Source organism: Meleagris gallopavo, chromosome 6, assembly GCF_905368555.1.
Source record: "Meleagris gallopavo chromosome 6, MGAL_WU_HG_1.1, whole genome shotgun sequence".
In the NCBI taxonomy this organism is placed as follows: domain Eukaryota; kingdom Metazoa; phylum Chordata; class Aves; order Galliformes; family Phasianidae; genus Meleagris; species Meleagris gallopavo.
Window position 1 is genome coordinate 48489314 of NC_139409.1, and position 12808 is coordinate 48502121.

Consider the following 12808-nt stretch of genomic DNA (forward strand, 5'->3'; position numbering starts at 1 on the left):
CATCTTCAGTCCTCCAAGTCCCAGCGACAAGGACAAAGTAGCAGGGACACACACAGCCCACTAAAGCAGCAGTAACACAGCGCTTTGGGTGCAGTTTTGTCACCCAAAGAGGAGGTGACACGTGGAGATTAGGTTGGTGATGTTCGTGGAGCAAGATCCTCTTGGAAAAGCTAAGAAACGCAGAAACACAAACACTCAGCACTCTGCTCCCGCGGGCGTTAGGAACACGAGTCGGCTTCGCTGTTTATTTCTATGGGCATTCGTTCAGGAGAACGGCCGCAATGGGCTCGTCGTGCCGCTTCCCCGCGCCTTCTCCACGCTGACGCAGCGGCTCCGCAAGGCGACGCCCAGCACAGCTCCCCTCCGCGACGTCACAGAGCGGGGTGACGACACGCGGCGGTTGGCGCCGCCAGGCGGCAGCGGTCGGTCGGCGCGCAGCCATGCCCGTTTCCCAGCTCTTCCTGCAGGGTCGCTGCCACTCCGCGGCCAAGTGCCGGAACGTGCGTCTCGGCGGCAGCTGGGGGCGCCCCTACCCAGGTAATGGGCGGCGGGGAGCAGGGGCGGGGAGCTGCCGCGCGGGGCGCCGCGCCGCCGCCGCTCCGCGCCGCTCCGCGCCGCGCCGGCGGTCGTCCCCGAAATGCCGCCTCCGCGACCGCGTGTCCGGCAGCCGCCGTCCGGAGGCGGCTCGGGGCTCCTCCGCCGGGCGGCGCGGCCGCCGAGAGCGGGCGCCGGCCGCCCGGACCGGACCCCCGTGTGCGCGACCGTTCCGGGCGCCGCCGCTCCGGGCGGGGGCCGGGCCGTGCGGAGCGGCTCCCGTCCCGCGGGACGGCCGGCGAGCCGCTGCGGGCACGGGGACGCCGCGGCGGGGCTGCGGGGGGGGCTGCGGTTCAGACGTGCCCGGGCTGAGCGGCCGGGAGCGCGTGTTGGTTCCGACTTCTTGCCGGCTCGATCGGCGTTGTGCGAATCGCCTGCCGTCTGCAACGCTTTGCGTCCTTTCTTCTTCCTTGGCAGCTCCCGTCAGAGGAGCCGGAGAAGGATGGCGAGCCGCTATCCAGAGGTACAAAAACGCTGTCCGGGCATCCGAGCTGCGGCGCTCGAGAGGACGTGGAAGCAGACGTGGTACCACAACCCAGATAAGCACAACCCTTAGCCAGCCCCCCACAATCCAGCACATGGGAGGAGCTGTAGGAGGATGGGGTACCACAAGCCAGACAGCCACAATCCTCAGCCAGCCCCCAGTGATCCAGCGGATGGGGGGAGCTGTAGGAGGATCTGGAGACAATGGTCAGACATCCGCAATGTTCAGCCGGGCCCCAATGATCCAGCAGATGGGGGGAGCTGTAGGAGGATCTGGAGACAACAGTCAGAACTCCGCAATGTTCAGCCAGCCCCCAGTGATCCAGCAGATGGGCGGAGCTGTAGGAGGATCAGCTAACAGTAATCAGACAGCCGCAATCCTGAACCAGCCCCCCATGATCCAGCAGATGGGAGGAGCTCTAGGAGGATGGGGTACCACAAACCAGACAGCCACAGCAATCCTGAACCAGCCAGCCCCCAGTGATCCAGCAGATGGGGGAGCTGTAGGAGGATCTGCTAACAGTAATCAGACAGCCGCAATCCTGAACCAGCCCCCAATGATCCAGCAGATGGGGGAGCTGTAGGAGGATGCTGGAACAATAGTCAGACATCCACAATGTTCAGCCAGCCCCCAACGATCCAGCAGATGGGAGGAGCTGTAGGAGGATCTGGAGACAATAGTCAGACATCCACACATCCGCATCCTCAGCCAGCCCCCAACGATCCAGCAGATGGGAGGAGCTGTAGGAGGATGGGGAGACAATAGTCAGACAGCACAATCCTCAGCCAGACCCCCAATGATCCAGCTCATGGGAGGAGCTGTAGGAGGATGGGGAGACAATAGTCAGACAGCCACAATCCTGAACCAGCCCCCAATGATCCAGCACTTGGGAGGAGCAGTAGGAGGATCTAGAGACAATAGTCAGACAAGCACAATCCTGAACCAGCCCCCAGTGATCCAGTCCTCGGAGGAGCTGTAGGAGGATGGGGAGACAATAGTCAGACTGCAAATAATGCTGATCCAGCCCCCCATGATCCAGCAGATGGGAGGAGCTGTAGGAGGATCTGGAGACAATAGTCAGACAGCCACAATGCTGATCCAGCCCCCCATGATCCAGCAGATGGGAGGAGCTGTAGGAGGATCTGGAGGCAATAGTCAGACATCCGCAATCCTGAGCCAGCCCCCCATGATCCAGCCTTCTGGAGGAGCTTTAGGAGGATGGGGAGGCAATAGTCAGACAAGCACAATGTTGAGCCAGCCCCCCATAATCCAGCACATTGGAGGATCTGTAGGAGGATGGGGTACAGCTGTCCAGATAAATACAAATCTTAGCCAGCCACCTGTGCTCCAGCCTTTGGGAGGAGCTGTAGGAGGATGGGGTGCTGCTACCTCGAGAAACACATTCATTATCCGGTCATCCGTGTTAAAGCGCAAGAGAGGAGCCATGTTCAATTACAAGCGACGAGCTGTAGGAGGATGGGGAGACACTACTCAGACAAATACAAATCTGATCCATCCACCTGTGCTACAACACACGGGAGGAGCTGTAGGAGGATGGGGAAATACTACTCAGACAAATACAAACCTCACCCATCCACCTGTGCTCCAGCCTTCGGGAGGAGGTGTAGCAGGATGGGGAAACACTACTCAAAGAAATACAAACCTTAGCCAGCTGCCCATGATTCAGCAGAAGGGAGGAGCTGTAGGAGGATGGGGTGCTGCTACCTCGAGAAACACACTCATTATCCGGTCATCCGTGTTAAAGCGCAAGAGAGGAGCCATGTTCAATTACAAGAGACGAGCTGTAGGAGGATGGGGAGACACTACTCAGACAAATACAAACCTCATCCATCCACCTGTACTCCAACACACGGGAGGAGCTGTAGGAGGATTTTTAGACAATAGTCAGACAGCAACAATCCTGAGCCAGCCCCCCATGATCCAGCACATGGGAGGAGCTGTAGGAGGATCTGCTGACAATAATCAGACAGCCACAATCATCCTGAGCCAGCCCCCCATGATCCAGCACATGGGAGGAGCTGTAGGAGGATCTGGAGACAATAATCAAACATCCACAATGCCTAGCCAGCCCCCCATGATCCAGCCTTCCGGAGGAGCTGTAGGAGGATGGGGAGACAATAGTCAGACAGCAACAATCCTGAGCCAGCCCCCCATAATCCAGCAGATGGGAGGAGCTGTAGGAGGATGGGGAGACAATAGTCAGACAAGCACAATCCTGAGCCAGCCCCCCATGATCCAGCCTTCGGGAGGAGCTGTAGGAGGATCTGCTGACAATAGTCAGACAAGCACAATCCTGAGCCAGCCCCCAATGATCCAGCCTTCGGGAGGAGCTGTAGCAGGATGGGGAGACGCTACTCAGACAAATACAAACCTTAGCCAGCCACCCATGATCCAGCACACAGGAGGAGCTGTAGGAGGATGGGGTGCTGGTACCCGAAGGAATAGAAACCTTATCCGGCCAGCTGTGTTCCAGTACAAGGGAGGAGCAGGAGCAGGATGGGGAGGCACTACTCAGACAAGTACAAACCTTAGCCAGCCAACTATGATCCAACACACGGGAGGAGCTGTAGGAGGATCAGGAGCCACTACAGAGACAAATAGAAACCACAGCCAGGCACCCATGATCCAACACGAGGGAGGAGCTGTAGGAGGATGGGGTGCTGCTACCCCGAGAAACAGACACAATATCCGTTCAGCCGTGTTAAAGTACATGAGAAGAGCCAGTTTCAAGTACAGGAGAGGAGCTATTGGAGAATGGGGAGACAGTGCTCAATTGAATACAAACCTTAGCCAGCCACCCGTGATCCAGCACACGGGAGGGGCTGTAAAAGGATTGGGTGATGCTACCCAGATAGACACAAATCCTGGCCAGCCCACCCATGATCCAGCACACGGAAGGAGCTGTAAAAGGATTGGGTGATGCTACCCAGATAAACACAAATCTTAGCCAGCCACCCATGATCCAGCACACGGAAGGAGCTGTAAAAGGATTGGGTGATGCTACCCAGATAGACACAAATCTTAGCCAGCCACCCGTGATCCAGCACACGGAAGGAGCTGTAAAAGGATTGGGTGATGCTACCCAGATAGACACAAATCCTGGCCAGCCACCCGTGATCCAGCACACGGAAGGAGCTGTAAAAGGATTGGGTGATGCTACCCAGATAGACACAAATCCTGGCCAGCCCCCCATGATCCAGCACACGGAAGGAGCTGTAAAAGGATTGGGTGATGCTACCCAGATAGACACCAACCTTAGCCAGCCACCCGTGATCCAGCACACGGAAGGAGCTGTAAAAGGATTGGGTGATGCTACCCAGATAAACACCAACCTTAGCCAGCCACCCGTGATCCAGCACACGGAAGGAGCTGTAAAAGGATTGGGTGATGCTACCCAGATAGACACAAATCCTGGCCAGCCACCCGTGATCCAGCACACGGAAGGAGCTGTAAAAGGATTGGGTGATGCTACCCAGATAGACACCAACCTTAGCCAGCCACCCGTGATCCAGCACACGGAAGGAGCTGTAAAAGGATTGGGTGATGCTACCCAGATAGACACAAACCTTGGCCAGCCACCCGTGATCCAGCACACGGAAGGAGCTGTAAAAGGATTGGGTGATGCTACCCAGATAGACAACAACCTTAGCCAGCCACCCGTGATCCAGCACACGGAAGGAGCTGTAAAAGGATTGGGTGATGCTACCCAGATAAACACCAACCTTAGCCAGCCACCCGTGATCCAGCACACGGGAGGCGATGGAGGAGGACGTGTTCCTCGTGCCCGGAGAGCCCTAAACCTTCTCCGGCCAGCCGTGTCCCTGCGCAAGGGAGGAGCTGCAGGAGGACGGGGCGCTCCCGCAGCCGCTGCCCAGCCTCCTGTGTGCACCAAGAGCACATCGGGTGGCAGCCGTGATGGAGGAGGACTCGCTGGTGCCTCCGGTTTTGGACCAGCAGGCAAGAAAAGCGCGGTCTCGTCGCTGAAAGCGCCCTCTGCGTTAAGCAGTGCAGCCCCTGGTGATGGCCGCAGAGGTGGACAGCAGCGACTTTGGTGAGTGATGACCTGTCCCCTGGGAAGCGCTCGCAATGAGCTGCTTAAGTGCTTACTGGCTTCCTCTGGATAATGGAGAGGATGCGTTCCGGGGGATGGAAGCTGGGACGTGCGGGGGGAACCATGGAAAGCACTGGGGTTTTGTTTCTCTTCCAGACCTGATGTGATTTACTTGCAGTTCGATGAAATGGTAAAACGCTTTGTGGGACACCTGTGTGTCCAGCAGAGTGACTGCTGTGTCTTTCACAGATAATTGTGGTGTTCTTCACTTGTTCCCTCTGAGCAGCGTCCTATGGAATTAATTGGCATGGCTTTGGCTACTTGAGTTTGACTTTGCTTTTTGCCGTTTGGCTTCTGACCGTAATTTCTTCTTTTGCTGTTGTGTTCTGTTTTCTAGTGACTGTATAGCAGAAGACATGGCAACCTGGGAATCTTCTGGACAGTGGATGTTCTCGTGTTACTCTCCTGTGACGGGCAAGCCTAATGTTTCAGGTCGGTACCATTTTTAGCCTTGCTGAGCGCTGAGTGCTGCTACTGTTTAGACTGCATTTCTATACTTGTCCACACTGCTGTGTCTCAGCAGAAGCACTTGCAAGGCGATGACTTGCCTTGCGATGCAACAGGTAGGGGCACTGGATTACAGTGTTTCTTTGGTGAGTTCGCACCCCCGGAGTTGCACCAGGAGTCCTTTGTGTGTGCCCAAGTAGAACCGGCTTGGCCCAGGTGGTGTAGCAAGGGCAGTTTCTTGTGTAACCCTAGAGGGCAATTTTGTATTTTTGTTGCATCTCCTTTGGAGCACGGTGATTGTTTGCCTCCCTGCAGGCTTTCCAGAGTTCTCCCAGGAGGAGGTGCGCCTGGAGTATTATAACTGCAGTGCAAACGAGAACACTGGATACTACGTAAGTATTTAAAACAACTGACCTTTGGTGGCTAGGAGTGGTTCAGGGTAGGAGTGGTTACTGTTCTTCAGGTGGCCACTCTTGACTCAGTGACAACCAAACTCGAGGGGGACGTAAGAAAGCCCTCCTACGTTCTCTTTTCTGTGCACCGAGTAGGAAACAACAGGAGCTGCTGGCCTGAATGCTTTGCCATAAGTGAGCAACCTGATCTGTTTGTAGGTGTCCCTGTTCGTTGCGGGGGAGTTGGGTCAGATGGCCTTAAAGGTCCCTTCTGACTCAAACAGGTCTATGATTCTCCCTTCTTCTTTCTGATAACTGCATGACACAGGCCTCACCAATGATGCAGGTACAAAATGTATTATCCAAAGCATGAGTTTCTGTTCATAAAGTGGGGCAAGAATTGTCCGGTCTGAAGTTTCCTTGCAGTAGGTCAGAACTCTTGTTCCCTCTTTTAAAGATAGAGAGGAAAAAAAAAAAAAATCCAAATAAGAAAAAAACAAAAGCCATGCTTAATAAGAGCATGTTTGTGTTTTCCCACGCTTAGATGAACGCTGTCAATCAGTGCGTGCAACAATGGAGAAACAAGCTGCAGGAGCTGAAGGCTTTAAATGCCTCGAGGAAAGCATCGATGGTAAGTGTTAAGGAAAGGTAAAATATTTCTGTTCCTGATATTGCTTCTCTCTTAAATCTTGAGCGAAGGTTTTTCTTAGGATTCACATTTAGACAGAGCCCAGGGTTCAGACTTCAGCACAGACGATGATGGTTCCGTGCTCAGAGAGCAAACTGAGCCAAAGCAGTGATACGGATGGAGTCATGAAACAAACCAGAACAAGAGAGAGGAGAATGAGAGCTCCAGGAGGTTTTGGTGATTGCAATTCCTTTTTGCCCGCCAGTCAGCAGAGCCCTGCTTCTAGGCTGTTTGCAGACAGCAGCCTGCGAGCGTTTTGTTTAAAGCTGCAGCTGCTGGTGGCCAGCGTTTGATTAAGTTTCTCAGAGTTACGTTCAGTTGGGCGGCACACACGGGTTTTTGCTTTAAGCGTGGATTGAAAGATACTTGCCTGTGTTGGAATGTAGTTTTCATGGATGTCTTTGGAACTTTTTCAGCCGTCTCGGAGGAAGAATGCGGTCACTCAACCGTCGCCTTCTGTTGGCCTGGGAGGACAGCAAGCCCCAAGCTCTGGGTTCCCAAGTAAGTCTCTGCATAAAGAAGCAGCGACTGAACAGGCGTTGATCAGTTTTCTTCTTAGGTATTGAAATGCAGCAGTGTTTCAGTACGGCAGGTGTACCATTGTGAGCGCTCTCATCCATTTCCTCACTGCAGGCCTTCCAGTGAACAGCAGCAGAGGTGCTGCCAGGTTGTCCTCGAAGGCCAAAGCCAGCGTCCCATCTGGAAGCCCTCCAGCTTTGGGGAGCTCTGCTGCTGCCTCCACTCCGCCTGCACTCGGGGTGACGTCCTCCCACAGCGATCCCCATCCCGTTGGGACTGGGGATTCTTCAGCTCCATCTGCAGCCCCCTTCTCACTTCACGCTTCTGGAACGACCGGTGGCTGTGGAACTTCTGGGCTTCCCGGCCCTGGAAGTTCTGCTGCTGCAAACTCTTCCAGCACCGCTCCGCTTACGGGTGCTGCAACTCCCAAGGCAGCCACAGCAACTTCTCACTCGGGCGCAAGCAGTGCTTCGGCTGCACAGACTGCCGGTGCCTCTGGACACAGCGTCACGTCCGCGCCTTCTGCATTCCCACACGGCATCAGACCAGGCCAGTTACACACACCGAGGAGTGAATTAACAGCCGAAGAGCTGGAGCAGTTTAAGGCCAAGAAGTTCACGCTGGGAAAGGTCCCTCTGAAACCACCACCCGCAGACCTTTTACATGATAAGGATTTAAGTTAATTCTGAAGTTAAGTGTCTTATTGTTGTTCTGTGACTCTTAATTAACATTAATAAACAACGTTGTGATGGAGCAATGAGTTGGAATGCTTTCCTCTGACTTAAGTTCTCGTTTAATCTCTTCAGTCTTCTGTATCATCAATGATTAGACAGGTGTTATAATTAAGAAACACACAAGAGAGTTTGGCTAAGCAGGTTAATACACCAAAAGGAATAGAGAAAGGGCTTACCCTGGTCCTGGGCTCACTGGAAAACTCCAAAAGGAGGCATCTCCAGAAAGAGATCCTTCCCCACTGGTAGGCAGCTCTTAAATGGGGCCTCAGAGAGGTGGAGCCAGGCTCCATCCCTTCTGGCAGCACAGGTGAATTGCCTTCACTTGTGCTCCCAGGGCTGACTCATTGCTTGCCTCAGGTGATCAGTCAGAGGTTCAGGCAGTGATTCAGCAGTTCCCATACAGTCTTCACAGCAAGATACCTTGTGGTATCAGCATTTCCACTGCAACAGTCTAGGCTCATAGATCCTTGACTACTGGCCAACCAGGTGGCTTCTGCCAAATGCTTCTCCCACTGCTGAAATGTTTCGCCCCCCATTGCCTTCCACGTGGTTTTCAACAACCCACTGTACTGTTTGACTTTACCAGAAGCTGGTGCATGCAAGGGAATATGGTAAGTCCACTCAATGCCAAGATCTTTGGCCTAAGTATTTGTAAGGGAATTTTCAAAACACAGTAACACTGGAGAGAGGACCTAAAATATTCAATCCAGCTACTGTTTTGTGGGCACACATCTATCTATCTATCTGCTACATTCCATTTAACCTTACCATAAATCTTGTTAAGCACACACGTAGAAAGCAGGGTTGTTCAGTTGTGCCCTTCCCCAGGTCACTCTACTCTCCTCAGACCCCAGGGCTGTCCAAGAAGCATCTCTCATCAGCCCTTCCTAGACAGTGCTGCCTGCTTGAGTAGCACAAATTGCCTAGTTCATGGTGAACTGCTGACTTCTTCATGCTGGGGACAACTCCATGGGCCTCCTCAGCCATCTGCACCAACCCTGGATGTTGTTTGTCTCCACAAACAGCACCCCTACCACCGCATGTCCTTTGCAGAGTTATGTTTCCCCTTCTCTGACAAAGAGTGAATCTGCTCTGGATCCTCTCCAGGTCTCTGTCGACTGCAGCATGCACTGCAGACCTCCTGTCAGGACATGTTCTGTAAAGTCCTGCTGCCAGTTTCCTTGTGATAGATCCATTGTTTTGCATCAGGTCCTTTAGTGCTGCCATTCCAGCGGCAAAAAAGTGAACCTTAGAGGCAGGACGGCTGCTGGAGGGAGAGGAAACGATGGACTCAGGCTGCACAGAATAGCGGCACAGACAGTGAGCTCTGAACATGATTGCCACATCAGTGTCCTGGCTTTCGTCTTGGAATTCCTTCCTCTGCTTGAGCTTGTGGGGGTGTCTTGAAGGCTGAGAGATGGGGGCAGGAAGGCAGCTGTGTTTCTCGGCACTTGTATGAAAGTGTGCCGCTCAGGTTGCAGCCAGCTTTCTGTAAGGGCTGCCTGCAGGCTGCTCCCGCTGTGAGACTCCCAGCAGGCACAGTAGTAGGTACCTGCATCTCCATCCTGTATGCTGTTAACTGAGAGAGTGCAGACCCTGCACAGGAATTCTGCTGTCCTTCCTGTTGCCTCCCCGGACCTTCAGCTGAAGATAGTCTGAGGAGGGCTTTAAGATGGACATTTTTTCATTTCATGTAACAATTCCCCAGGCTTGAATGTGCATCATTCAGGATTTTTTTTAACTTGAAAATCATTCGAGATGCAAACTCAGTGACTTAATTCTTTATGCCCTTCTGTCTCCTAGCCACTTTCCATACCACTTCTTCCTTCCTTGGTCTCTTTCTCCAGTTCCCTATCAAGCATTTCCTAGACATGTTTTGTTTTGTAACACCATCACTAATCCTATATAAAAGGCAAAGACCCTAAGTCTGGCAGTCAGTGTGGGCAGCCCCCTGACCACCTCTCAGCAGATTGGCTGAACTGGAGAACGAGCTGGGAGGGAACAAAATCGGGACAGCCATCTTAAAGTGGCCCAAGGGCTATTCCATGCCATATGACATCACACAGAAGGAGAGCTTTGAAGGGGGAGTGAGTTGTTCTTCTTGCTCTTTTCCACTGCTCAGGGGGCCAGCTGGGCATTGCTTGGTGGGTGGTCTCTCCCCCATCCCACTGGGAAGGGGTGGGGCTTGGCCACAGGCTGTGTTAAACCACTGTGCCATGTTTGGAAAGTGATGAGGGAGAGAAGCGATGCGGAGACAGCAGCTAGAGACGTGCCCCTGTGCTCGGACATCAGTGCCCTGCTGGGTCTGGAAGCCTGATGTGCCTCTGCTGCTGCTGCTCCTCAGGAGACAGAAGCAGTGCTCCCAGCACTAAGTACTCTGGGACTGAAGGAGCAAGAGGAGACAGGCTCCTAAGGCCTCTGATGCAAATATGGGAGTTAGCAGCTGCTGATGCTTCAGGCCTCTGAAAGTTTCAGGTTTTGACAGTGAGAGAAAGGGGACACACAGGCACATACGAGTGCTGAGAGGGGCACATGACATTGACATGCCATGTCATCGTGGCAGGAGACCTAAGGAGTACACGAAACCTACGTAAGCACATCCCTACACCCACCCTCTCCCTCCTTTTCTGGTTTGAGGACTCTGCTTAGGAGGGAAGGTGCAGGATTTTTGGAGTCTCAAGAGCCAGGGGAGGCAACTGAGCACAGTCCCCTGCAAGGGACTGGCTTGTTGGCTGCGGGCACTCAGCATGAAAAGACTGCTAACGTTCATTTAGTTCTGGTGTTTTAGCTGAAGGTCAACCAGCACAGCACTGCGAATGCAGAGGAACAGCACTTATCCCAGTGAAGCCAGAGCTAAGCACAGGCAAGTGAACGGAGAGAGATGGAGGCAGAGGATCATAGAATCATAGAACGGCTTGAGTTGGAAGGGACCTCAAGGATCATCCAGCTCCAACCCGCCTGCCACAGGCAGGGCCACCAACCTCCATATCTAATACTAGACCGGGCTGCAAACAGGAGTAGATGTGTAGGAAAATTGTGAGGGGCGTTGGCTTAATAGGATCAAAGTAGTGCCAAGGACCTGGAACATGAGACCACTTAAAGGTTTTAAAACCCTCTCATTTTTAGTCATTTAGCTGTTTATTTAAACACAGATGAACGATAAAGTTGCTTTAAACACAGGTAGCATAGAAGATTACTTTCTTTCTTAACACTGCCTTTTTGAATTGAGTTAGCCAAATCTCTCGTTACATGGTACAGATTTTCCATGAGCAGCTGCTCCAGCTCGATCTATGCTGTAAGTTTGAAAAAACACAGGTGTGAAACACAAAGATGTGTTGCAGCAATGAGTTAGAGAACAGCTCGGTAACGTGCTGCTCTGTCTTCATCTGCCAGCATGCTGAAGCAGCCAGTTACTGTGTACATAAGACTCATTTCATTTGCCCTGTGTGTCTGCAGCTGTGAGCCAACTTTAGATAACCAGAGGTCAGTGCAAAAAAAATCGTATCTGAAGACTGAATCCACTGCTATCTCCAGTCCCATAAACACAAATTCTAGTGCCTACCACCCTCTGCTGGAGTAAAGGAGTGAACTTTTTGAGCAGCTGTGGAATGAGAGCGGGACGATGCTGAGAACTCCTACAGCACGCTGACGCTTTCAAGCAGAACAACAGCGCACCGATCCCTTTATTTGGAAGAGTACTTTTCTGAGAGGACGGGAGCACGATGTTCATTCCTGCACCAGGAGGTACTCAGAGACTCAGGATCTTTATGGCTTCTCCAGTAAAACGGTTATCATACACAGACTTTATTTTCAGTGTTCTGAATCCCTGTGAACCACTACAGGCAGTTTCTACTTCCAGTTATTTCTCTACAAGACCTGTGGGGTCACAGCATTTTGTCAGGGCTGGGGTCTGTCCGATTTTGGCCACTGAGGGAATTTTGTATCACCTTCACATCCAGCAATCTTGTCTTGACACACCGATTGTTCTTCAAGGTTACACGGTTGTGACGGTTTTCTTGTTGTGTTTTTCTTTATTAAAACACTCACCTCCTCCTCTGAAGCATGCATCTTGGACATGTAATAATCTAAACCGACACAGACACCGTTCCGGGGTCGTGATGTCCTCGCTCCTGTGACGGGGTGTGCTGGGAACGGCCCACCTACCACCCACACAGGCACAATTAGACACCTGTGGTTAGCCTGTGCCACAGCAAACCGGATGCCACAGCAGCACCAAAAGGGAGAGACTCCGGTTTGTTTTCTGCTCTAAAGCCGGGCTCGGGATTTATCCGGGACTTTTGTGCTTCTTATCAGCTACAAAGAGGCAGTGCTTTGTTCCACAAGAGCCACCCAGCTTCAAGTTGGGCCCACTTTTCTGGCAGCTCGTGCAGAACTTGTGAACCCTGGGCTATTAGGACCAACAGTGCCCAGCAGTGTAGATGCACGCCTGGCTTGAGTGCATTGTGCCTTGCACAATGGTACTTCAGCACACAGCCTCCAGGATGGACGAGGTTGATGCTCTCCATCATCTCCGTGCTCTTTTGCACTGCTTTCCAAAATGTGACCTTAGTTAACTGGGCTCACTACTTTTTGCAGACAGGAATTGGCCTATCAAGTGCTGAGTCACCACCTGCGACGTATTGTTTCAAATAAAAAAGATCTTTTAAATCTCTTTTGCAGACTAACAATAAAATCCTATCTGAGCTTTTGCACAGTGGAATGGCTGCTTGTGCTCTGCCTGCCCAGTCTTGCAAACTGCACCTACACCCACCACCTCATCCACTTACCTTACCCATCACAGCAACATCGCTCAATGTC

General features: G+C 52.7%; 1 protein-coding gene across 1 annotated transcript; it reads left to right on the top strand.

Annotated features, from left to right (window-relative positions):
* Window positions 1-3930: 3930 nt before the first annotated feature.
* On the top strand, window positions 3931-7995 carry LOC104914398 (nucleoporin NUP42-like). Its single transcript, XM_085226665.1, has 6 exons — window positions 3931-5150; window positions 5548-5642; window positions 5973-6049; window positions 6594-6680; window positions 7154-7238; window positions 7371-7995. Exons 1-6 carry the CDS (start codon window positions 3979-3981, stop codon window positions 7937-7939), a joined length of 2085 nt encoding a protein of 694 aa, XP_085082791.1. The 5' UTR covers window positions 3931-3978; the 3' UTR covers window positions 7940-7995.
* Window positions 7996-12808: the final 4813 nt, after the last annotated feature.